Below are 24,615 nucleotides of genomic sequence, written 5' to 3'. Positions count from 1 at the left end.
AAAGAAATAGGAAATGAGAGTAAAGGTCAGACCAAGGTAAGGAATAAGGTTAACATAAACGGTCAGGAACTGATACAGTTATAAAACATATGTATAAAATAACTGTTAAAAATAAAGTGAAGGGGACAATTAATAAAAATGAATTAAATTGCCTGCATAGCAATAATTCGTAGCATGGAGCCAGATGTAGTAGGGATAACTGAAACATGTTACATGCTACATAAAGAACAGAACTGGCAACTAAATATTACAGGGTCTGATGTATTTAGAAAGGATAGTGAAGGAAGAAGTGGGGGTGGGGTAGCTGTAATAATTAGAGACAACATAATGGCAGTAGAAAAAAGGAACTTAACTATCATTAAGATAGAAACAGAATCCATATGGATTAAGATAAAAGATAAGGGATCGATCACACTACAGACAACCTAATAGTGGAAGGGAAGTAGAGGAAAAGATATGTAAGCAAATTTATGATATAGAATAATAATCATGGGAAATTTCAACTACCCCCAAATAAACTGGCAAAAGGGAATGTGATTTTTACAGTGTACAGGACTCCTTTCTTATCCAGAATGTGAGAAGCCCAACAAGAGAGGATTCACTGCTGGACCCAGTAATGTGAAATGAACCAGTACAGATAAGAGAAGTAAGCATAAGGGAACATCAAGGCAATAGTGATCACAACATAATAAGGATTAAGATAAAGATTAAGAAAGACATAAGTAAGACAAAGACCAAAGTAATAGATTGGAAAAAAGCTAATTTTGAGGGGATGAGAATGTAACCAGGGAAGGTAAACTGGAAAAGAAGACAGAATAGACAAAGAGATAGAACAGCAGTGGAAAATATTTTAAAAAGTGATCAATAGAGTTCAGGAGAAATATATTCTGCTAAAAAACAAGAACAACTAGCCAGTAATGTAATACCACGAATGAAGAAAGAGATAAGGGTAAAATTGAAATTAAAGTAAAAGGCATACTCTAAGTAAATAGACAATAAAGGAGAGGATGACAAAAGGGAATACAAAGAGGTCAGGAAAGAAGTAAAAAAAAATTAGGAAAGCAAAGAGGAACTACAAAATTAAATTATCAAGGAATATAAAAAGAAATAATAAAGTATTCTATAGAAGCACAAATAACAAAAGAAAAATCAGGATAGGGATAGGGCCACTAAGGGATGCACACGATAAACTCACAGGTAATGACAGTGAAATGGCAGAAATATTAAATAATTACTTTGCCTCTGTATTTACCTTGGTGGGCATGGCATTAGAAGAAGAGATCAAAACAGATATAAAGATATTTAAGATAGAAAGGGGGGAAATAATTGATAAACTAATCAAACTTAGAGAGGATAATACTAGAACTGTGAGATTATACTCATCAGGAAAGATTGAACGGGCTAGGGCTCTTTTCTCTAGAAAAAGAAGGCTGAGGGGTGACCCAATAGAGGTCTTTAAGATTATGAAAGGATTATGAAAGAGAAGATGTTTCCACTTGTGGGAAAGACCAAAACTAGGGGCCATAAATATAAGACAGTCACTAATAAATCTGATAGGGAATTCAGGAAAAACTTCTTTACCAAGCAAGTGGTTAGAATGTAGAACTTGCAACCACAAGGAATAGTTGAGGCGAATAGCATAAATGCATTTAAGGGGAAGCTAGATAAACACATGGGGAGAGGGGAATAGAAGGGTATGCTGATAGGTTTACATGAAGAGGGGCGGGAGGAGGCTCATGTGGAGCATAAACACCAGCTTGGACTTTTCTGTGCTGTACATCCTATGTAATTTAGATCCCTCCCAATTCTGGGTTCAGTAACTCCTGTGAGCCAGTTGCTGCTCTCATAAAATTAAGGAAAAATACTTCAGGAAAAAAAGGTCAGTATCACTATCACTATCCCTCTCCCCCCACAAGATGAGCAGAAAAACAGAAGTAAATATTGAAGAATGTGAAAAGTTAGTTACAATTCGTTGAAACAGTTTGATTTTAAGAAAGCACATTGATGGCGGTATCCCCACTTTAAGAAAAGCTTTATGGGATTAGTCGATTTAAAAAGTGACGAGCAGCCAGAAGCAAAACCTTCTACCAGCAGCGTGAAACTTCCCCAGGGCCGCTGAAGGAAAATAGAACAAGTGCAACAACTAGGGATCTTCTTCATTGTATCCATACCCCAAAGGTGTGAAGCTGAAACCCCATACAAAAGGTAGGTACAGCATAAAATTATCAGGGTGACCTCCTGGACTAGTTTCGATCGCCTGAGGGGGGTCGGAGAGGAATTTCCCAGATTTCTTACCCCAAATTGGCCTGGGTTTCTAATCTGTTTTTTTGTCTCTCCCAGGAGATCACATGGATTTTGGGTGGGGTGGGGAGTGTATATATTGTGATACACAAAGTATCACAGTTGTGTGTGACAGGCTGGATAGACCAGAGGGTCTTTTCCTGTCAGTCATTATTCGTATGAGTCTAAACCGGTTGTGAAGGCTCAAACTGACTCCGAAGTGGAGCAAGGCAAGTCTCTCTCCTCAGAGTCTCATTCAGCTTTCTTTCAGTGTCAGGGCGAGACCCGACTCTGGTTCCAGGCTGCAGTGGTGCAAAGTGAAATTGCTTTGCACTGACACTACAGTTGTACTGTAAATGGAACTCTAGCTCTCTGCCACAGAATACAACAAATAGGCCAACTGGCTAGTCACTGCGCCAGTCAACCCTGTGTGATGAGAACATCCCTGTAAACATGTTGGAAGACCAGTCCTCCTTTCTGTGGGGCACAGGCTTTGATTCCTTCACATTACTACGGTGTGGCAGACCTGCACACTGTAAAGTTCACAGGGAATCTCAACAGGAACAATTATCCGCAACATTACCAGCCTCTGCAACCATTCTTTTTAATGCATTGGCCATAAACAAATACAGCATCAAAAATAGTACGCTCTGGCGCACTTACTTGCTTCACGGTGGCCTTGAAAGCCCCAAGAATAGCCGCTGCTCCTCCACAATCTCTCTTCATTCCTGGCATGGTGGTCTACAAAAGAATATATATAATAAAAATCTTACATCTGTGCACACCGCCTGCTCCTAGGTCCACATTTAGAATGGAAACTGCCTATGTAAACTTGTCATGATATAATTGTACCCTCCCCCCTCAATAGAAGTGCTGCAGTCCACCACTGGCAGACGGGTGCAACAGCAGGTAGATATGCAGGTACACATACAACACGGAAACAGGCCAATCGGCCCAACCAGCCCATGTCAGCATTTACCTTCCATGCAAAAAAATTGTCCTAATCACATTTAACCACCCTGTTCCCAGATCTCTTTAGCCCCTTTTCCTTTGTCATCCTACTTAATCTAATCTTGAACGTTGACATAATTTCTGCCTCGATCACTAACACTGGAAGTAAAATCCACAGTCTCATAACTGTGTAAAGAAGTTTCTCTTGCTCTGGTGGCAATGCGACACCTGCTTAGAGGATGCAATTTCAGTGTGACAAGTTTACATGGGCAGTTTCCATTATAAATTATAGGAATTTACAATGGAAGTATCAACAGACAGAATGCACAACTTGTCCAATTGTAGCCTGCCCTCTAATCCCTAACCTGAAGGCTACATTTGATCTCGACTCCCTGTATCCAATACCACAGAAGACCAACTAGTATTTTTTTATCCTTTCCAGGGTAATGAGAGAACAATTTTTCAGCCATTTATGTGCTTTGTCAGGCAAGAACATTGCCATGATTTATAACTATAGCCTATTTCACTCTAGCCAACAGGAGCTAGCTACAAAAGGCAAGATAGAAGCTGCCTTAACTGCAATGGGTGAGTTCTGTCAGCTCCTACCTAGGGCTCATGGCAGCAGACTCCATCTTGGGAATAATGAATGGGGGACAGACAGCAATCAAAGTCCTACTGTGTACAAACATTGTCAGCAGCACTGAGTCCAGACTGGCCTGCTTATACAGCTGTAACAAACAGCATGGCAGCAGGAAGAGGGGGGAATTATGGAAAGGAGACAGCTGCATCTCACCTCACCTGGGAAATGGTTTGAAGGGCAATTTACAAACCAGATATTTCTAGAACCCAGAACTAGTGCTGGGGGTTGCCGTGCTTTATATACAAAAGCTTAAAGTCTGCATGTGGTTTTGGGACCTTTTACATGTTCGGATTTACCAAGAAAAAAAGACATTCATTTATATAGCGCCTTTCACAACCTCAGGGCGTCCCAAAGTGCTTTACAGCTAATTAAGTACTTTTTGAAGTGTAGTCATTGTTCTAATGTAGGAAATGCGGCAGCCAATTTGCAAGGTCCCACAAACAGCAATGTGATAATGACCAGATAATCTGTTTTAATGATGTTGGTTGAGGGATAAAAATCGGTCAGGATACCAGGGAGTACCCCCCTGCTCTTCTTCGAAATAGTGCCATGGGATCTTTTACATCCACCTGAGGGGGTAGACAGGGCCTTGATTTAATGTCTCATCCGAAAGTCGGCGTTTCCAACAGTGCAGCACTCCCTCAGTACTGCACTAGAGTGTCAGCCTAGATTTTGTGCTCAATTCTCTGGAGTGAGACTTGAACCCACAACCTGCTGACTCAGAGGCGAGAGTGCTACCACTGAGCCACGGCTGACAACTCATATGATATGGGAGAGAGGGGCAAAGCAACACCCAACGCAGAAAACAAGTGTCAGAAATATCAGCCAATCATTAGGGAGCCTTAATCGGGCTGTCGCTCACTGAGTCCATATGGGTAGAACTGAAAAATAAGAAGGGAGAGATCACTTTGATAGGATTGTACTACAGACCCCCAAATAGTCAACGGGAAATTGAGGAGCAAATATGTAAGGAGATTACAGACAGCTGCAAGAAAAATAGGGTGGTAATAGTAGGGGACTTTAACTTTCCCAACATTGACTGGGACAGCCATAGCATTAGGGGCTTGGATGGAGAGAAATTTGTTGAGTGTATTCAGGAGGAATTTCTCATTCAGTATGTGGATGGCCCGACTAGAGAGGGGGCAAAACTTGACCTCCTCTTGGGAAATAAGGAAGGGCAGGTGACAGAAGTGTTAGTGAGGGATCACTTTGGGACCAGTGATCATAATTCCATTAGTTTTAAGATAGCTATGGAGAAGGATAGGTCTGGCCCAAAAGTTAAAATTCTAAATTGGGGAAAGGCCAATTTTGATGGTATTAGACAGGAACTTTCAGAAGTTGATTGGGAGAGTCTGTTGGCAGGCAAAGGGACGTCTGGTAAGTGGGAGGCTTTCAAAAGTGTGTTAACCAGGGTTCAGGGTAAGCACATTCCTTATAAAGTGAAGGGCAAGGCTGGTAGAAGTAGGGAACCTTGGATGACTCGGGAGATTGAGGCACTCGTCAAAAAGAAGAAGGAGGCATATGACATGCATAGGCAGCTGGGATCAAGTGGATCCCTTGAAGAGTATAGAGATTGCCGGAGTAGAGTTAAGAGAGAAATCAGGAGGGCAAAAAGGGGATATGAGATTGCTTTGGCAGATCAGGCAAAGGTGAATCCAAAGAGCTTCTACAAATACATAAAGGGCAAAAGGGTAACTAGGGAGAGAGTAGGGCCTCTTAAGGATCAACAAGGTCATCTATGTGCGGAACCACAAGATATGGGTGAGATCCTGAATGAATATTTCACATCGGTATTTACGGTTGAGAAAGGCATGGATGTTAGGGAACTTGGGGAAATAAATAGTGATGTCTTGAGGAGTGTACATATTACAGAGAGGGAGGTGCTGGAAGTCTTAACGCGCATCAAGGTAGATAAATCTCCGGGACCTGATGAAATGTATCCCAGGACGTTAAGGGAGGTTAGGGAGGAAATTGCGGGTCCCCTAGCAGAGATATTTGAATCATCCACCGCTACAGGTGAGGTGCCTGAAGATTGGAGGGTAGCAAATGTTGTGCCTTTGTTTAAGAAGGGCGGCAGGGAAAAGCCTGGGAACTACAGACCAGTGAGCCTGACATCTGTAGTGGGTAAGTTGTTAGAGGGTATTCTGAGGGACAGGATCTACAGGCATTTGGAGAGGCAGGGACTAATTAGGAACAGTCAGCATGGTTTTGTGAGAGGAAAATCATGTCTCACGAATTTGATTGAGTTTTTTGAAGGGGTAACCAAGAAGATAGATGAGGGCTGTGCAGTAGACGTGGTCTACATGGACTTCAGCAAAGCATTTGACAAGGTACCGCATGGTAGGTTGTTACATAAGGTTAAATCTCATGGGATCCAAGGTGAGGTAGCCAATTGGATACAAAATTGGCTTGACGACAGAAGACAGAGGGTGGTTGTCGAGGGTTGTTTTTCAAACTGGATGCCTGTGTCCAGCGGTGTGCCTCAGGGATCGGTGCTGGGTCCGCTGTTATTTGTTATTTATATTAATGATTTGGATGAGAATTTAGGAGGCATGGTTAGTAAGTTTGCAGATGACACCAAGATTGGTGGCATTGTGGACAGTGAAGAAGGTTATCTAGGATTGCAACGGGATCTTGATAAATTGGGCCAGTGGGCCGATGAATGGCAGATGGAGTTTAATTTAGATAAATGTGAGGTGATGCATTTTGGTAGATCGAATCGGGCCAGGACCTACTCCGTTAATGGTAGGGCGTTGGGGAGAGTTATAGAACAAAGAGATCTAGGAGTACAGATTCATAGCTCCTTGAAAGTGGAGTCACAGGTGGATAGGGTGGTGAAGAAGGCATTCAGCATGCTTGGTTTCATTGGTCAGAACATTGAATGCAGGAGTTGGGATGTCTTGTTGAAGTTGTACAGGGCATTGGTGAGGCCACACTTGGAGTACTGTGTACAGTTCTGGTCACCCTATTATAGAAAGGATATTATTAAACTAGAAAGAGTGCAGAAAAGATTTACTAGGATGCTACCGGGACTTGATGGTTTGACTTACAGGGAGAGGTTAGACAGACTGGGACTTTTTTCCCTGGAGAGTAGGAGGTTAAGGGGTGATCTTATAGAAGTCTATAAAATAATGAGGGGCATAGATAAGGTCGATAGTCAAAATCTTTTCCCAAAGGTAGGGGAGTCTATAACGAGGGGGCACAGATTTAAGGTGAGAGGGGAGAGATACAAAAGGATCCAGAGGGGCAATTTTTTCACTCAAAGGGTGGTGAGTGTCTGGAACGAGCTGCCAGAGGCAGTAGTCGAGGCGGGTACAATTTTGTCTTTTAAAAAGCATTTGGACAGTTACATGGGGAAGATGGGTATCGAGGGATATGGGCCAAGTGCAGGCAATTGGGACTAGCTTAGTGGTATAAACTGGGCGACATGGACATGTTGGGCCGAAGGGCCTGTTTCCATGTTGTAACTTCTATGATTCTATGATTCTATGAATGCCTGTTAAGTGGAGCTCCTCTCAAGAGCCGATCCTCATACTAAAGAAACAACTGGGAGATCCACCACACTGGCTCTCGAGACCGGAAAAGACCCATTTCTACTGCTCCTGGGGATCCCAAACCACAGAAGTACCAGCTGGACGGTCGATACCGAGCGTTAGACTTGTATACGAGAAAGTGTGATCAGCAGTGGACAGGATGCTCATCGTACATCTCAACAGACAGAGTGGGAAGCACTGGACCGAATCCCAGCAGGTCCCTCACGTCAGGAGACTTGACAGGCCGCCAGAGCTACTTTCCGACTTGTAGCGTGGTTAATTTGACATCGATGAAATATCTAAACCATAATCATTTTCTCTACCTCCAACGTCTCAAATTTCATAACCCTAAAACACCAACAAATCAGAGCTCTGTAACATTGAGAAGTGATGAAAAACTACCAGAAATATTGGCCGATCTGGTCACCTAACAGTTTCCCAACAAACATTATGTTGTCATTTGTCTTCCCACAAACTCAAACATCCAGAAATAAAGGCTTAAAAATAAGGCTGCTAACGTAAGAATGTAAAAGAAAATCTTGTTTCACAATAACATGATTAACTTTACCTATAAAACTGGGTTTTTGGGTATACCCCAAAAAGTACAATCATTAATGTTTTTACTCAGACGCCTCGATCCCTCTGAAAAGCCTGGGCTTGAAGTTACTATTTTCCCCCGAGCAATCAGACCATCAGCTGAAGGAAGTGCCCAACTGCATCTGTGCCTGCAATTTTGTGTGTGCAGAATTCCCCAGTGTACATTAGAAAGATTCTCTCAGGGTACAACTTGAAGCTGCAACTTATGCTGCATGGGGATTTCTGAATTTCCTTTTCCGAATGATTTGAAAAAAAAATGGGAGAATAAATTTTAAAAGCTGTTTTCAGGGAAAGTTTCACTATCAATTATTTAATTTTTACTCTAGACAGTGGTGAGGTAATTATGGCATCTGTGCTTCATATTCTTTACACTGAGAATTCAAAAAAATGCTTGTTTATAATAAAACAATTCTCAGTGCAAAAGTTGAATCACATCTTTGCTCTGACTGTAACATTATTTCAATTCGTTTTTTTCAAATGAGTTGAAAATAAGCTGGAAAATGAATTTAAGAAGCTTTCTGAGGTACAGTTTCAGATGGTGATTCTGAGCACATAACATTTATGCCAGACAAGTGCCAGGCAATGACCATCTCCAACAAGAGAGAGTCTAACCACCTCCCCTTGACATTCAACGGCATTACTGTCACCGAATCCCCCACATTCAACATCCTGGGGGTCACAATTGCCAGAAACTTAACTGGACCAGCCACATAAATACTGTGGCCACAAGAGCAGGTCAGAGGCTGGGTATTCTGCGGCGAGTGACTCACCTCCTGACACCCCAAAGCCTCCCAGCTCTGTTCAGCCAGCCTCCCAGCTGTGCTCATCCACTATACCACCCAGTCTCCCAGCTGTGCTCACCCACAAGTCAGGAGTGTGATGGAATACTCTCCACTTGCCTGGATGAGTGCAGCTCCAACAACACTCAAGAAGCTCAACATCATCCAGGACAAACCAGCCCGCTTGATTGGCATCCCATCCACCATCCTAAACATTCACTCCCTTCACCACCGGCGCACCGTGGCTGCAGTGTGTACCATCTACAGGATGCATTGCAGCAACTCGCCAAGGCTTCTTCGGCAGCACCTCCCAAACCCGTGACCTCTACCACCTAGAAGGACAAGGACAGCAGGCACATGGGAACAACACCACCTGCACGTTCCCCTCCAAGTCACACACCATCCTGACTTGGAAATATATCGCCGTTCCTTCGTCATCACTGGGTCAAAATCCTGGAACTCCCTTCCTAACAGCACTGTGGGAGAACCTTCACCACATGGACTGCAGCGGTTCAAGAAGGCGGCTCACCACCACCTTCTCAAGGGCAATTAGGGATGGGCAATAAATGCCGGCCTCGCCAGCGACGCCCACATCCCATGAACGAATAAAAAAAAAGCACATCAGTGGTGGTGGTTGGCGGGGAGGGGGGCGGTGCAGCTTGTGAAGGGGATCTTCTTGTTCCAAGGCTTCCTTCCTCCTAGGCTTGCCAGCTCAGAGGACGTAGTTCTGGAATTTGACAGCACTATTTTTTAGTAGCACGGGAGGGAGTCCGGAGGTTCTGCAGCATTGACGAAATGGTCCTGGAATTTAGAACACGGGGAGGTGGGTTGCAGAGACTGGAACAGGAGGGAGTCCTATGGTTCGGCAGCATTGTGGAGAGGGAACCAAGGGGTTGATAGAACAGGGATGACAGAATGCAAGGTCTGGCAATATTGGTATAGAAGGAAAGAATATGGGGAAAAGTCTGTAAGAGATCTCCCCAGACTATGAAGTAAATGATTTTTCATTTGTTCTTGGAAAATAAATATATTTTCAGAGACTGATAAATAAAATGTTTTAAATTTCCAACATTGGCTCCCCAGTTCCTCTCAGATTGAGGCTGTCACATAATCCTGAATTGGGACACTCTGTGCTTATAGACTGATGCCCAGTGGAAACTGTCCAAACTTAATTCTCATCAGATCTTTTATAGCTGACAGAGAGAAGACAATTTTATCCCCTTACTCATGACTGCATTCACACCCTAATCCCAAAGTTGAATAATATTCTATCAACCCACATTTCAAGTGAGCCTCAGCCTCTCTTATAGTCTATTTTGGTAGAGAATGAGCACAGGATACAACTAGATGCAGGATTGCTGAACAGTGCTGAGTCAGGGGCAGTTTTGTGCATTTGGGCTCATGCCCACTCGAAACTGCTTCCACAATGATTTTAGGAATGTTGCTGGATCCCAAGGTGGGAATTCTAAGCCTCTGTGACTTGATAACTAGACACAGTTCCATAACTGGTCGCACTGAGGTTCCTACCTTGCCTTTAATGCTCAGGCCTCCTGTATCATACACAATGCCTTTGCCGACCCAGGCGATGGTCTGTGTAGCGCCCTCTGGCGAATAGCTAAGAACTGCAAGTGCAGGCGGATATACTGCTGCCTTCCCAACGCCATATATACCTAGAAATGGTGAAACAGAAGCGATAAGATCCAGGTAACCAAAGGTCTACAGTAATAGGGCGTGCCATGATGCTCACTGAAAATTAAACAGCATTCACTGTGCTCGAGGCTGTTCTGCTCCTCCCTAGTATCGGCGGCACATGTTGTGAAACACTGCATTCTTTACCACTGTTCACAGCTCAATAAAGACACACAGTACAGAGATGAGGAAATGAAAACCTACCTCCGAATCCTTGTTCCTTCAGCTCCTCGCCCCGGATAATGGTAGGGACAATTCCCAGTGCATTCCCAACCATTTTAATTTCCTGTAAAATGAAATATCCATTGGAGTCAATAAAATTCCAATAACAGGTTCTGTTAATGGCCCAGAAGGTAAATGGATTGCCAGTATGGAATTGAGACATGCAGACCAGAGGGCCCACCGTTCAGCTGCTGGTCCGTGCTGAGCTAACTGATCTCAGTCAGAGCAGCAATAGGGCCTTAAAACCCCAGACTAGGGAGAGAAAAATTAGGCAGCGTGAACACAGGCTGGAGACTGGGTGATATAGTGGGTGAACACAGAATGGAGACTGGGTGATATAGTGGGTGAACACAGAATGGAGACTGGGTGATATAGTGGGTGAACACAGAATGGAGACTGGGTGATATAGTGGGTGAACACAGAATGGAGACTGGGTGATATATTGGGTGAACAGAGATTGGAGACTGGATGATATAGTGGGTGAACAGAGATTGGAGACTGGGTGATATAGTGGGTGAACACAAAATGGAGACTGGGTGATATAGTGGGTGAACAGAGATTGGAGACTGGGTGATATAGTGGGTGAACAGAGATTGGAGACTGGGTGATATAGTGGGTGAACAGAGATTGGAGACTGGGTGATATAGTGGGTGAACAGAGATTGGAGACTGGGTGATATAGTGGGTGAACAGAGATTGGAGACTGGGTGATATAGTGGGTGAACAGAGATTGGAGACTGGGTGATATAGTGGGTGAACAGAGATTGGAGACTGGGTGATATAGTGGGTGAACAGAGATTGGAGACTGGGTGATATAGTGGGTGAACACAGAATGGAGACTGGGTGATATAGTGGGAGAACACAGAATGGAGACTGGGTGATATATTGGGTGAACACAGAATGGAGACTGGGTGATATAGTGGGTGAACACAGAATGGAGACTGGGTGATATAGTGGGTGAACACAGAATGGAGACTGGGTGATATAGTGGGTGAACACAGAATGGAGACTGGGTGATATAGTGGGTGAACACAGAATGGAGACTGGGTGATATATTGGGTGAACACAGAATGGAGACTGGGTGATATAGTGGGTGAACACAGAATGGAGACTGGGTGATTTAGTGGGTGAACACAGAATGGAGACTGGGTGATATATTGGGTGAACAGAGATTGGAGACTGGGTGATATAGTGGGTGAACAGAGATTGGAGACTGGGTGATATAGTGGGTGAACACAAAATGGAGACTGGGTGATATAGTGGGTGAACAGAGATTGGAGACTGGGTGATATAGTGGGTGAACAGAGATTGGAGACTGGGTGATATAGTGGGTGAACAGAGATTGGAGACTGGGTGATATAGTGGGTGAACAGAGATTGGAGACTGGGTGATATAGTGGGTGAACAGAGATTGGAGACTGGGTGATATAGTGGGTGAACACAGAATGGAGACTGGGTGATATAGTGGGAGAACACAGAATGGAGACTGGGTGATATAGTGGGTGAACAGATTGGAGACTGGGTGGTATAGTGGGTGAACAGATTGGAGACTGGGTGATACAGTGGGTGAACACAGAATGGAGACTGGGTGATATAGTGGGTGAACACAGATTGGAGACTGGGTGATATAGTGGGTGAACACAGATTGGAGACTGGGTGATATAGTGGGTGAACAGAGATTGGAGACTGGGTGATATAGTGGGTGAACACAGAATGGTGACTGGGTGATATAGTGGGTGAACACAGAATGGAGACTGGGTGATATATTGGGTGAACACAGAATGGAGACTGGGTGATATAGTGGGTGAACACAGAATGGAGACTGGGTGATATAGTGGGTGAACACAGAATGGAGACTGGGTGATACAGTGGGTGAACACAGAATGGAGACTGGGTGATATAGTGGGTGAACACAGAATGGAGACTGGGTGATATAGTGGGTGAACAGAGACTGGAGACTAGGTGATATAGTGGGTGAACAGAGACTGGAAACAGGGTGGTATAGTGGGTGAACAGAGATTGGAGACTGGGTGATATAGTGGGTGAACAGAGATTGGAGACTGGGTGATATAGTGGGTGAACACAGGCTGGAGACTGGGTGATATAGTGGGTGAACAGAGATTGGAGACTGGATGATATAGTGGGTGAACACAGGCTGGAGACTGGGTGATATAGTGGGTGGACAGAGATTGGAGACTGGGTGATATAGTGGGTGAACAGAGACTGGAAACAGGGTGATATAGTGGGTGAACACAGAATGGAGACTGGGTGATATAGTGGGTGAACAGAGATTGGAGACTGGGTGATATAGTGGGTGAACAGAGATTGGAGACTGGGTGATATAGTGGGTGAACAGAGACTGGAAACAGGGTGATATAGTGGGTGAACACAGAATGGAGACTGGGTGATATAATGGGTGAAGAGGGACTGGAGACTGGGTGATATAGTGGGTGAACAGAGACTGGAAACAGGGTGATATAGTGGGTGAACACAGAATGGAGACTGGGTGATATAGTGGGTGAACAGAGATTGGAGACTGGATGATATAATGGGTGAAGAGGGACTGGAGACTGGGTGATATAGTGGGTGAACAGAGACTGGAAACAGGGTGATATAGTGGGTGAACAGAGACTGGAAACAGGGTGATATAGTGGGTGAACACAGAATGGAGACTGGGTGATATAGTGGGTGAACAGAGATTGGAGACTGGATGATATAGTGGGTGAACACAGATTGGAGCCTGTGGGAGTGGGAATGCTGAGGAACCCAGCTGCTCCAATGGAATATTCTTCCATTTCTTTCAGTATCAAGCACCCTCAGCTCATGTATAACATGATGCAGAGTAAAGCTCCCTTACATGTGTTCATGCCTCACCACTTAGTCTTAGAACATCACTCCCTACCACAAATGTGAGAATTATTTCATTTCCCACACCAGCTGTCCTGTGGCTGCCTGAGTGAGAATGACCATTCAGTGTTGTCGTCCTGCACTCACAGGAGTATGGACTGAGGCTGCCCAAACTGATGCTAAGTAGGACTCTGGCACCAGAGACATGACTTGTGTCCAGTTGGTCTCAGCTTCACAACCCAGATCCAAAAGTTGAAAGTGGAATATGCACCAACCCTCCCAGCTAGCTCTGTTCACCCACTCTACCACCCAGTCTCCCAGCTCTGTTCACCCACTCTACCACCCAGTCTCCCAGCTCTGTTCACCCACTCTACCACCCAGTCTCCCAGCTCTGTTCACCCACTCTACCACCCAGTCTCCCAGCTCTGTTCACCCACTCTACCACCCAGTCTCCCAGCTCTGTTCACCCACTCTACCACCCAGTCTCCCAGCTGTGCTCACCCACTCTACCACCCAGTCTCCCAGCTCTGTTCACCCACTCTACCACCCAGTCTCCCAGCTCTGTTCACCCACTCTACCACCCAGTCTCCCAGCTCTGTTCACCCACTCTACCACCCAGTCTCCCAGCTGTGCTCACCCACTCTACCACCCAGTCTCCCAGCTGTGCTCACCCACTCTACCACCCAGTCTCCCAGATGGTGCGCACCCACAGCACCCCCTCCAGCTCCCCAAGCCATTAGTATAAATGCTTTCCATCTTGAATAGTACTTCGATTCATGATCTGGGCATTTTCCATCAGAGAAATTTCACAGCAGTGGCTTTCCATAAATTCCACCGATTATAAAAGTTGAAAAAGATTCAGGAAAAGAAAAAGTTGAAAGAAGAGGGAAAAAGAACAGGAAGGTCGTAGGATACGCCATTTGGATGCACCAGCCAACCTACCCTGAAGAAGAAAAGGTCGAGGACCTGCTGTTTGACTGATGCTGCTGAGTGGCTTTGGTTGCCTGCTATTCATTGAAGTAGCACGCATTACGAGCTTGGCAAATATTAACACCTGTGACGTATTTATATATTTGTTATATTTAATGCAAGATGTTTGACCTTATAGGTTGAGAGGACCGCAGGCACTGTACCATGGATTGCTGGAATATCAGGTAACAATGAACGAGGGGGCAATACTTCACAATAACCAAGCTCATCATCCAAACACAACCTTTAACCCCTTCATCTGCATTACCCCCATGTTGGCAACATCACAGAATCAAAGAATGAACACCTGGAAACTAGTACTGCCTGCTCAGTGGGTCCTATGGTCAGTTAAAATCTACACTGTAGCAGTCGGCATGGGTGTCACCAGTTAACAAAAACTGTTCTGGATGTGCATGAAACAGGCCCGCACCACAAGTGATTAAACACTGAGCTTCTGTTGTCTGACTTTCAATGACCAAAATGAACCCTGGTCACTCCCGCTCAAGCTGCATTGTCCGAGGCCCAATAGGTCTTTAGTCCAGGCGCAGTTCTTCAACCACAACTTCGAAAACAAACTGAGGAACGGACACCAGAATTAAACCTTGGCCACTCACCTCGAGAAAGGTATCGGTGTTCATTTCATTGCAGGGTGTATCCACGATGCGAGCTGCCAGCCGGATCCCATCAGCAGCACTCGCTAGGCACTGTGAACAAAAGAGAGAATGTACAGAAATCAGCAACCTTCATCTTCCCAAAGCAGCGTCCTGCGGCCTCGGACCTGTGCACTTACTGTTCATACTCTCACCCCTGGGAAATATACACTGGTTATATCAGTGCTGTGGAGACTCACCATTTCAGGCTGTCCTTTCACCCCACAGAGGTGCACACTGACATTGGCTGTGGGAGTGCCTGGGAGATGATCCTCAAGGAAACCTGGGTACCAGGAGTCTTAATAGCTACTACTAGGGGCATGGCCGGCGCAAGGGATTGGAACTACTGCGCATGTGGACGATAAACACCAACACGGACCGGCTGGGCTGAGTGACCCGTGTTGTAAAGTCACTATAAACAGTAACAGGAATACAAGGCACTTCTGTCTGGTCCCTCTCCTCACAGAAAGGAGGGGTAATATTCACTGGTAACATCAATGAAAACCAGCTGCTGTCAACAAATATTTGGTTATTTGATAAAACTGAAGTGAGCAAGCAAACTACAGGGTTTAAACCTATGAGATAGTGTAAAGTACAGGTTCTAGAGAATGGGATAATATAAAGTGCAGTTTCTACATCATGTAATATAAAGTACAGGTTCTAGATCCATATGAGGCAAGAGTGCGACCACTGAGCCACAGCGGACACTGAATTAGTGGCTGAAGCAGTCAACATGTCAACGTTTAAGAATAGGTTAGGTGGTTGAAGGAAAGGGGAATAAAGGGATATGAGAACAAAGTGGGCACACAGGGTTAAGGCTACTGCTCGTGCAGATGACGAACACCAACGTAGACTAGTTGGATCAAACGGCCTGTTTTGGTGTTTTAATTTCTATGTAATTAACTGTTCTAAAACCTTCACATTCACAGCACAAAGTTCAGCAGGGAGGTTTCCTGATTAATTACCTCGAGTGTTGTTGCTTCAATCGGGCCATTGTTCTGTCCGACGAGTAGGAACTCCACCGTCACCACACGTTTGTCCGTGCGCCTCGAGGCACTGGATCGGCGGGAAAAGAGCGGGAACGCCCTTGCAATCGCACAAGCAGAAGCAAAAACGTCAGAGCGCTCACAGACCATCTGAAAGAGAGGAGCAAACCGAGTCAACACTAAGTCCCGAGTCTTCATTCTCTTCTCTTGATCGTTTTATAGTTCTTCCACCCCCTCCCCATAGCACATACCATTCAAGACCGAGTGTGCACACAGCCGACCTCTGCCCAGGCCATTCTGTTATCAGCCGTAGATTCACGCTACAGCAGTGAACATTCTCAAGTCAACGTCCACTGACTTCTCTCCTTCCTCTGGAATGGATTGTGGGAAAATCTTGGGAATAAGTCCACAGTCCACCCTCTGATGGAGCCATTCGTCCAACATTGAGACATGTTTGGACACTAAGGGAATCAAGGGATATGGGGATAGAGCAGGAAAGAGGAGTTGAGGCAGAAGATCAGCCATGATCTGATTGAATGATGGAGCAGGCTCAAGGGACCGTATGGCCTACTCTTGCTCCTATTCCTATTCCTTATGTTCTTAAAGAGCTCTCAATTTCATCCTCCCCCCTACAGTGTTAATAGAGATACAGTGGTCCGGGAGTGAACAAGCAGTGGCTAAATGGCACAGTCTCAAACCCTGATACAGGACCTGCCTACACCCTAAAAATTTCAACCAAGCTCTGTAGATATCAGCAGGATCTTCAGTAGCCATGGGTCCCACCAGAAGAGTTCCCATCTGGCACAAAAAGAACTAGTGAAAAATAACAGGAACTCTCTGGCAGAAGTGAAATGTATGACAGCAATAAAGAAAGAACTGCACAAATAATAATAAGAATAATTTAGTTGCCTCAAAAGACATAAACAATTTGCTGTTATATTGCACCTTTAACATTCAAAATGTCCTAAGGCACTTTATAAAATGATAACAGGAGGAATGGATCGCTAAGCCAGGGGACAGAGTTTAGGAGGGGTGACTGAAGTCTTGGAGAAAAAGATGAGTTTTGAGAAGGTTCTTAAAGGAGGAGAGAGAAGTAGAGAGGCAGAGAGATTTAGGGAGGGAGTTGCAGACATCAAGGCCTAAGTAATGAGGTTCTACCACCAATAAAAGAACTTGCATTGATACAGCACCTTTCACGACCTCAGGACGTCCCAAAGCGTTTACAGCCAATTGAGTATTTTTGTAGCGTAGTCACTGTTGTAATGTAGGAAACATGGCAGCCAAATTGCACACACAAAGCTCCCACAATCAGCAATGTAATAATGACCAGATCATCTGCTTTTGGTAGCGTTGGTTGAGGGATAAATGTTGGCCAGGACACCAGGAATATTTCCCTGCTCTTTTTCGAATAGTGCCAGGGGATTTTTTATGTCCATTGAGAGCGCCGGTAGGGCCTCAGTTTAATGTCTGATCTGAAAGACGACACCGCCGACAGTACTGCACTGGGATGGCAGCCCCGATTATATGTAAAGGAGCTCTCTGCGCCATGCCGGAGAGACTAGATGAAGTCCCAGCCTAGTATCCTCTCCACCAGACTGCACAAGAAGGTGGTTTCCAGGCGGCTACAGACAGGTTCTGTGAACAAAGGGAAAACTGATTCTGTAGGACGTCTGTGGGACAACACAAACCTGTGATGGTACTTACTGCTGATTAGCTTCTTTTTCGGTTCTACAACTCTTAGTGGGTTGGTGTTAAACACTCTCGTGTCAGTGTGACTGTTATCAATGGAAGGGGGTGGTGTAAGTGGGTTAACATACAAGGGTTGTTAATTCACTGACCCTGCAGTCCCAGTGGAGATAGGGCTTTAACACAGTAGCCCTGACTCTCCAACCCATGCACCTCGCTGGAGTAAAGGCCTGGTGAATCAGCCCTGTTGTTTACTCAGCTCTTGAACCTAAGTGAAAATCCAACCCACACCGATGTGATAAGAGTGCTGACTGAAATGTGTTTGACAGTCTTCAGTCAGATCCTTGTGGGAAAGAAGCCACAGTGAGGGTCTGCCCAGGTAAAAACACAAATTACCAGGCTCACCCAGGAACAGTATATAGACGGTTTGTGTGAGATAAGGAAATTCAACACTCATGCAGTAGGGATCCCCTTTCAGAGGGTGGTGGGGGGGAGAAAGCAGTGTAGAGGAAGCTTTACTCTTCACTTATCCCATATTATACCTCAGCTGGGAGTGCTTGTACTAATAAGGGATGCCAAAACAGTCCCAGTTTAGGATCAAAAAGGGTTTTGCTAACGCACAGAGTGAGGGAGCACGGAGTAGCAGCTGTCGAAGGAGTCTGGTTTTGACAGAGTCTATAATTGGGAATTTGGTGAGTGAGGGGAGTCGGTGCAGTAAGGGGTGAGGTGCATTTGATTAGTCAGCAGAGCGGAGAGGAGCGTGCCGAGAGCGGACAGGCGCGTACCGAGAGTGTGAGGAGCGGACCAAGAGCGGGCCGGGAGCGGAGAGGAGCGTGCCGAGAGCGGACAGGCGCGTACCGAGAGTGGAGAGGAGCGGGCCGGGAGCGGAGGGGAGCGCGCCGAGAGCGGACAGGCGCGTACCGAGAGTGTGAGGAGCGGACCGGGAGCGGAGGGGAGCGTGCCGAGAGCGGAGAAGAGCGGGCCGAGAGTGGAGAGGAGCGTGCCGAGAGCGGACAGGCGCGTACCGAGAGTGGAGAGGAGCGGAGAAGAGCGGGCCGGGAGCGGAGGGGAGCGCGCCGAGAGCGGACAGGCGCGTACCGAGAGTGGAGAGGAGCGGGCCGGGAGCGGAGGGGAGCGCGCCGAGAGCGGACAGGCGCGTACCGAGAGTGTGAGGAGCGGACCGGGAGCGGAGGGGAGCGCGCCGAGAGCGGACAGGCGCGTACCGAGAGTGGAGAGGAGCGGGCCGGGAGCGGAGGGGAGCGCGCCGAGAGCGGACAGGCGCGTACCGAGAGTGTGAGGAGCGGACCAAGAGCGGAGAAGAGCGGGCCGAGAGCGGAGAGGAGCGTGCCGAGAGTGTGAGGAGCGGACCAAGAGCGGAGAAGAGCGGGCCGGGAGCGGAGAGGAGCGTGCCGAGAGCGGAGAGGAGCGGACCAAGAGCGGGCCGGGAGCGGACAGGCGCGTACCGAGAGTGTGAGGAGCGGACCAAGAGCGGAGAAGAGCGGGCCGAGAGCGGAGAGGAGCGTGCCGAGAGTGTGAGGAGCGGACCAAGAGCGGAGAAGAGCGGGCCGGGAGCGGAGAGGAGCGTGCCGAGAGCGGAGAGGAGCGGACCAAGAGCGGGCCGGGAGCGGAGAGGAGCGTGCCGAGAGTGTGAGGAGCGGACCAAGAGCGGAGAAGAGCGGGCCGGGAGCGGAGAGGAGCGTGCCGAGAGCGGAGAGGAGCGGACCAAGAGCGGGCCGGGAGCGGAGAGGAGCGTGCCGAGAGCGGACAGGCGCGTACCGAGAGTGTGAGGAGCGGACCAAGAGCGGGCCGGGAGCGGAGAGGAGCGTGCCGAGAGCGGACAGGCGCGTACCGAGAGTGTGAGGAGCGGACCAAGAGCGGGTCACAGCAACAACAAAACAAAACTGCAGTGTGACGTCAGAGGTAAGGCAGGTAGGTGGTTGGTGGTGAGTATCTCTTCTGTTTTCTTCTTTCTTAGGACTGTGGGCTAAGAAACTTATCGCATAAAACTAATTTTTTTTTTTAAAAACTAAACTTAATTTAATAAATTAAACAAGGCCAGTACTTGGTTCAACCTAAAAATAATCTGATTGGCATTGTAGTAATCAATTAAATAAATAAAATAGTTATGACAGGGCAGGAGATGTGTTGCAGCTGCAATATATGGGAGCTACTGGACAGTTTTGTCCAGGGCGACTACTTCTGCGGTAAGTGTCTGCAGCTCGAGGAACTTCGGCTCTGAGTTGAGGAGCTGGAGTCCGAGCTGCAGACATTGCGAGGCATCAGGGAGGGAGAAAGTTACCTGGGCACTTTGATCCAGGAGGCAGTCACGCCCCTTAGACTAAATACTGTAGAATTGGCACGTGGTCAGGGACAGGAGGGTGTGACTGTGAGTGAGGCGGGTACGGGGATCCAGGAGGGAGCATTGCAGGAGCCTCAGCCTGTGCACTTGTCCAATAGATACGAGGTTCTTGCAGCCCTCGTGGACGAGTGCAGGGACTGCAGGGAGGATGAGCAAACTGGCCACGGCACCGTGGTTCAGCGGGCCATTCAAGTGGGGGGAGTAAAAAGGAATGTGGTTGTAGTAGGCGACAGTATAGTTAGAGGGATAGACACTGTTCTCTGCAGCCAAGAGCGAGAGTCCCGAAGGCTGTGTTGCCTACCCGATACCAGGGTTAAGGACATCTCCTCAGGGCTGGAGAGAAACTTGGAGTTGGAGGGGGAGGATCCAGTTGTCGTGGTCCACGTAGGTACCAACGACATAGGTAGGACTAAGAAAGAGGTTCTGCTGAGGGAGTTTGAGTAGCTAGGGACTAAATTAAAAAGCAGAACCACAAAGGTGATAATCTCCGGATTATTACCTGAGCCACGAGCAAATTGGCACAGGGTAAATCAGATTAAAGAGATGAATGCATAGCTCAAAGATTGGTGTGGGAGAAGTGGGTTTCAATTCATGGGGCACTGGCACCAGTACTGGGGAAAGAGGGAGCTGTTCCGTTGGGACGGGCTTCACCTGAACCATGCTGGGACCAGTGTTCTGGCAAACTGAATAACTAGGGCGGTAGAGAAGGCTTTAAACTAAATGGGGGGGGGGGCTCAGGTGGGGCGAAGTTTAGATTGATAAGGGGAAAAGACAAGGAAGTAGTACAGGAAAGTGATGGGGGTAATGATAAACAGAGTGTGTCAGAAAGGGATAGAGCGTACAAACATTAGAGTGCACTAGCAAATGGGGCCGGGGTAGGAAAGAATGGTAAAATGATAAAATTAAAGGTTCTTTATCTGAATGCGCGCAGCATTCGTAATAAGATAGATGAATTGACAGCACAAATAGAAACAAATGGGTATGATCTCGTGGCCATTACAGAGACGTGGTTGCAAGGTGACCAAGGTTGGGAGCTAAATATTCAGGGTTATTTAACATTTCGGAAGGATAGGAAAAAAGGTAAAGGTAGCTCTGTTCATAAAGGATGAAATTGGTATAATAGTGAGAAATGATCTTGGCTCAGAAGATCAAGATGTCGAATCAATTTGGGTGGTGGTAAGAAATAGCAAGGGAAAGAAATCACTGATGGGAGTAGTATATAGGCCCCCTGTCAGTAACTACACTATTGGGCAAAATATAAATCAGGAAATAAGGGGGGCTTGTAAAAAAGTAATGCAATAACCATGGGCGATTTTAACTTTCACATAGATTGGACAAATCAAATTGGCAAAAACAGCCCGGAGGAGGAGTTCATAGAGTGTATTAGGGACTGTTTCTTAGACCAATACGTCGGGGAACCAACCAGGGAACAGGCCATTTTGGATCTGGTAATGGGTAATGGAACAGGATTAATTAATGATCTCAAAGTAAAGGATCCCTCGGGAAGCAGTGATCGTAACATGATAGAATTTCATATCCAGTTTGAGAGCGAGGATCTTGGGTCTGAAACTATTGTATTAAACTTAAATAAGGTCAATTATAAAGGAATGAGGGTGGAATTGGCTAAAGTGGACTGGGTAAACAGATTAGATGGTATGATGGTGGATAAGCAGTGGAAAACATTTAAAAAGATATTTTATGACTCGCAACAAAAATATATCCCTGTGAGGAGGAAAGACTCCACAAAAAGGGTGAACCAACCATGGATAACTAAGGAAGTCAAGGATGGTATCAGGTTAAAAGAAAAAGCATACAACATGGCAAAGATTACTGCTAAGCCCGAAGATTAGGAAAACTTTAAAAACCAACAAAGGATGACTAAAAGAATAATAAAGAGGAAGAAAATAAATTATGAGAGTAAATTAACAAGAAATATAAAAACTGACAGTAAAAGCTTCTTCAAGTATATAAAAAGGAAGAGGGTAGCTAAAGTAAACATTGGTCCCTTAGAGGATGAGACTGGGGAAATAATAATGGAAAACAAGGAAATGGCAGAGGAATTGAACAGTTATACACTAATAACATACCAATAACAGTAGAAAATCAAGGTACAAAGGGGAGGGAGGAACTAAAAACAATCACTATCACTAGAAAAAAATTACTAGGTAAACTAATGGGTCTAAAGGCTGACAAGTCCCCTGGACCTGATGGCTTGCATCCGAGGGTCTTAAAGGAAGTGGCTACAGAGATAGTGGATGCATTGGTTGTAATCTTCCAAAATTCACTAGATTCGGGAAAGGTCCCAACGGTTTGGAAAACCGCAAACGTAACACCCCCATTTAAGAAGGGAGTGAGACAGAAAGCAGGTAACTATAAACCGGTTAGCCTAACAACTGTCATTGGGAAAATGCTAGAATCCATTATTAAGGAAGTAGTAGAAGGACATTTGGAGACTCATAATACAATCAAGGAGAGTCAACATGGTTTTATGAAGGGGAAATCATGTCTGACAAATTTATTAGAGTTCTTTGAGGAAATAACGGGCAGGGTGAACATAAGAAATAGGAGCAGGAGTAGGCCAATCGGCCCCTCGAGCCTGCTACACCATTCAATAAGATCATGGCTGATCTGATCCTAACCTCAAATCTAAATTCATGTCCAATTTCCTGCCCGCTCCCCGTAACCCCTAATTCCCTTTACTTCTAGGAAACTGTCTATTTCTGTTTTAAATTTATTTAATGATGTAGCCTCCACAGCTTCCTGGGGCAGCAAATGCCACAGACCTACTACCCTCTGAGTGAAGAAGTTTCTCCTCATCTCAGTTTTGAAAGAGCAGCTCCTTATTCTAAGATTATGCCCCCTAGTTCTAGTTTCACCCATCCTTGGGAACATCCTTACCGCATCCACCCGATCAAGCCCCTTCACAATCTTATATGTTTCAATAAGATCGCATCTCATTCTTCTGAACTCCAATGACTAGAGTCCCAATCTACTCAACCTCTCCTCATACGTCCGCCCCCTCATCCCCGGGATTAACCGAGTGAACCTTCTTTGTACTGCCTCGAGAGCAAGTATGTCTTCTCTTAAGTATGGACACCAAAACTGTATGCAGTATTCCAGGTGCGGTCTCACCAATACCTTATATAACTGCAGCAATACCTCCCTGTTTTTATATTCTATCCCCCTAGCAATAAAAGGCAACATTCCGTTGGCCTTCTTGGTCACCTGCTGCACCTGCATACTAACTTTTTGATTTTCTTGCACTAAGACCCCCAGATCCCTTTGTACTGCAGTACTTTCCAGTTTCTCGCCATTATGATAATAACTTGCTTTCTGATTTTTCCTGCCAAAGTGCATAACCTCACATTTTCCAATATTGTATTGCATCTGCCAAATCTCCGCCCACTCACCCAGCCTGTCTATATCCCCTTGTAGGTTTTTTATGTCCTCCTCACTCTCTACTTTCCCTCCCATCTTTGTATCATCTGCAAACTTTGATATGTTACACTTGGTCCCCTCCTCCAAATCGTTAATATAGATTGTAAAGAGTTGGGGACCCAGTACCGACCCCTGCGGAACGCCACTGGCTACTGGTTGCCAGTCCGAGAATGAACCATTTATCCCAACTCTCTGCTTCCTGTTAGATAACCAATCCTCCACCCATGCCAGAATATTACCCCCAATCCAATGATTCTTTATCTTGAGCAATAATCTTTTATGTGGCACCTTGTCGAATGCCTTCTGGAAGTCTAAATACACTATGTCCACTGGTTCCCCTTTATCCACCCTGTACGTTATGTCCTCAAAGAACTCAAGCAAATTTGTCAGACATGACTTCCCCTTCGTAAAGCCATGCTGACTTTGTCCTATTAAATTATGTTTATCCAAATGTTCCGCTACTGTCTCCTTAATAATAGACTCCAAAATTTTACCCACCACAGGGTGGATAAAGGGGAACCAATGGATGCAGTATATTTGGATTTCCAAAAGGCATTCGATAAGGTGCCACATAAAAGATTACAACGCAAGATAAGAGCTCATGTGTTGGGGTAATATACTGGCATGGATAGAGGATTGGCTAACTAACAAAGAGTCGGGATAAAAGGGTCATTTTCAAAATGGCAATCTGTAACTAGTGGAGTGCCGCAGGGCTCAGTGCTGGGGCCTCAACTATTTACAATATATATCAATGACTTGGATGAAGGAACAGAGTGTATTGTGGCCAAATTTGCTGATGATACAAAGATAGGTGGAAAAGCAAGTTGCGATGAGGACACAAAGTGTCTGCAAAGGGATATTGACAGGTTAAGCAAATGGGCAAAAATTTGGCAGATGGAATATAATGTGGGAAAATGTGAAGTCATCCACTTTGGGAGGAAAAATAAAAAAGCAAAATATTATTTGAATGGAGAAATACTACAAAATGCTG

General features: G+C 45.8%; 1 protein-coding gene across 1 annotated transcript in view; it reads right to left on the bottom strand.

Moving 5' to 3' along the window:
• Window positions 1-24,615, bottom strand: part of npepl1 (aminopeptidase like 1) — a 45,659-nt gene that overhangs the window by 12,100 nt on the left and 8,944 nt on the right. The window contains exons 3-7 of the mRNA XM_068000704.1: window positions 16,121-16,291; window positions 15,120-15,209; window positions 10,674-10,755; window positions 10,308-10,450; window positions 2,944-3,021 (exon numbers count right to left, since the gene is read on the bottom strand). Of these exons, the coding sequence (XP_067856805.1) occupies window positions 2,944-3,021; window positions 10,308-10,450; window positions 10,674-10,755; window positions 15,120-15,209; window positions 16,121-16,291 (564 nt within the window). The remainder of the gene's footprint in view (window positions 1-2,943; window positions 3,022-10,307; window positions 10,451-10,673; window positions 10,756-15,119; window positions 15,210-16,120; window positions 16,292-24,615) is intronic.

This window comes from Heptranchias perlo, chromosome 19 (genome assembly GCF_035084215.1).
Source record: "Heptranchias perlo isolate sHepPer1 chromosome 19, sHepPer1.hap1, whole genome shotgun sequence".
Lineage (NCBI taxonomy): Eukaryota > Metazoa > Chordata > Chondrichthyes > Hexanchiformes > Hexanchidae > Heptranchias > Heptranchias perlo.
Note: the sequence above shows the minus strand (reverse complement) of the source record. Positions and strands in the feature narration are given on the sequence as shown.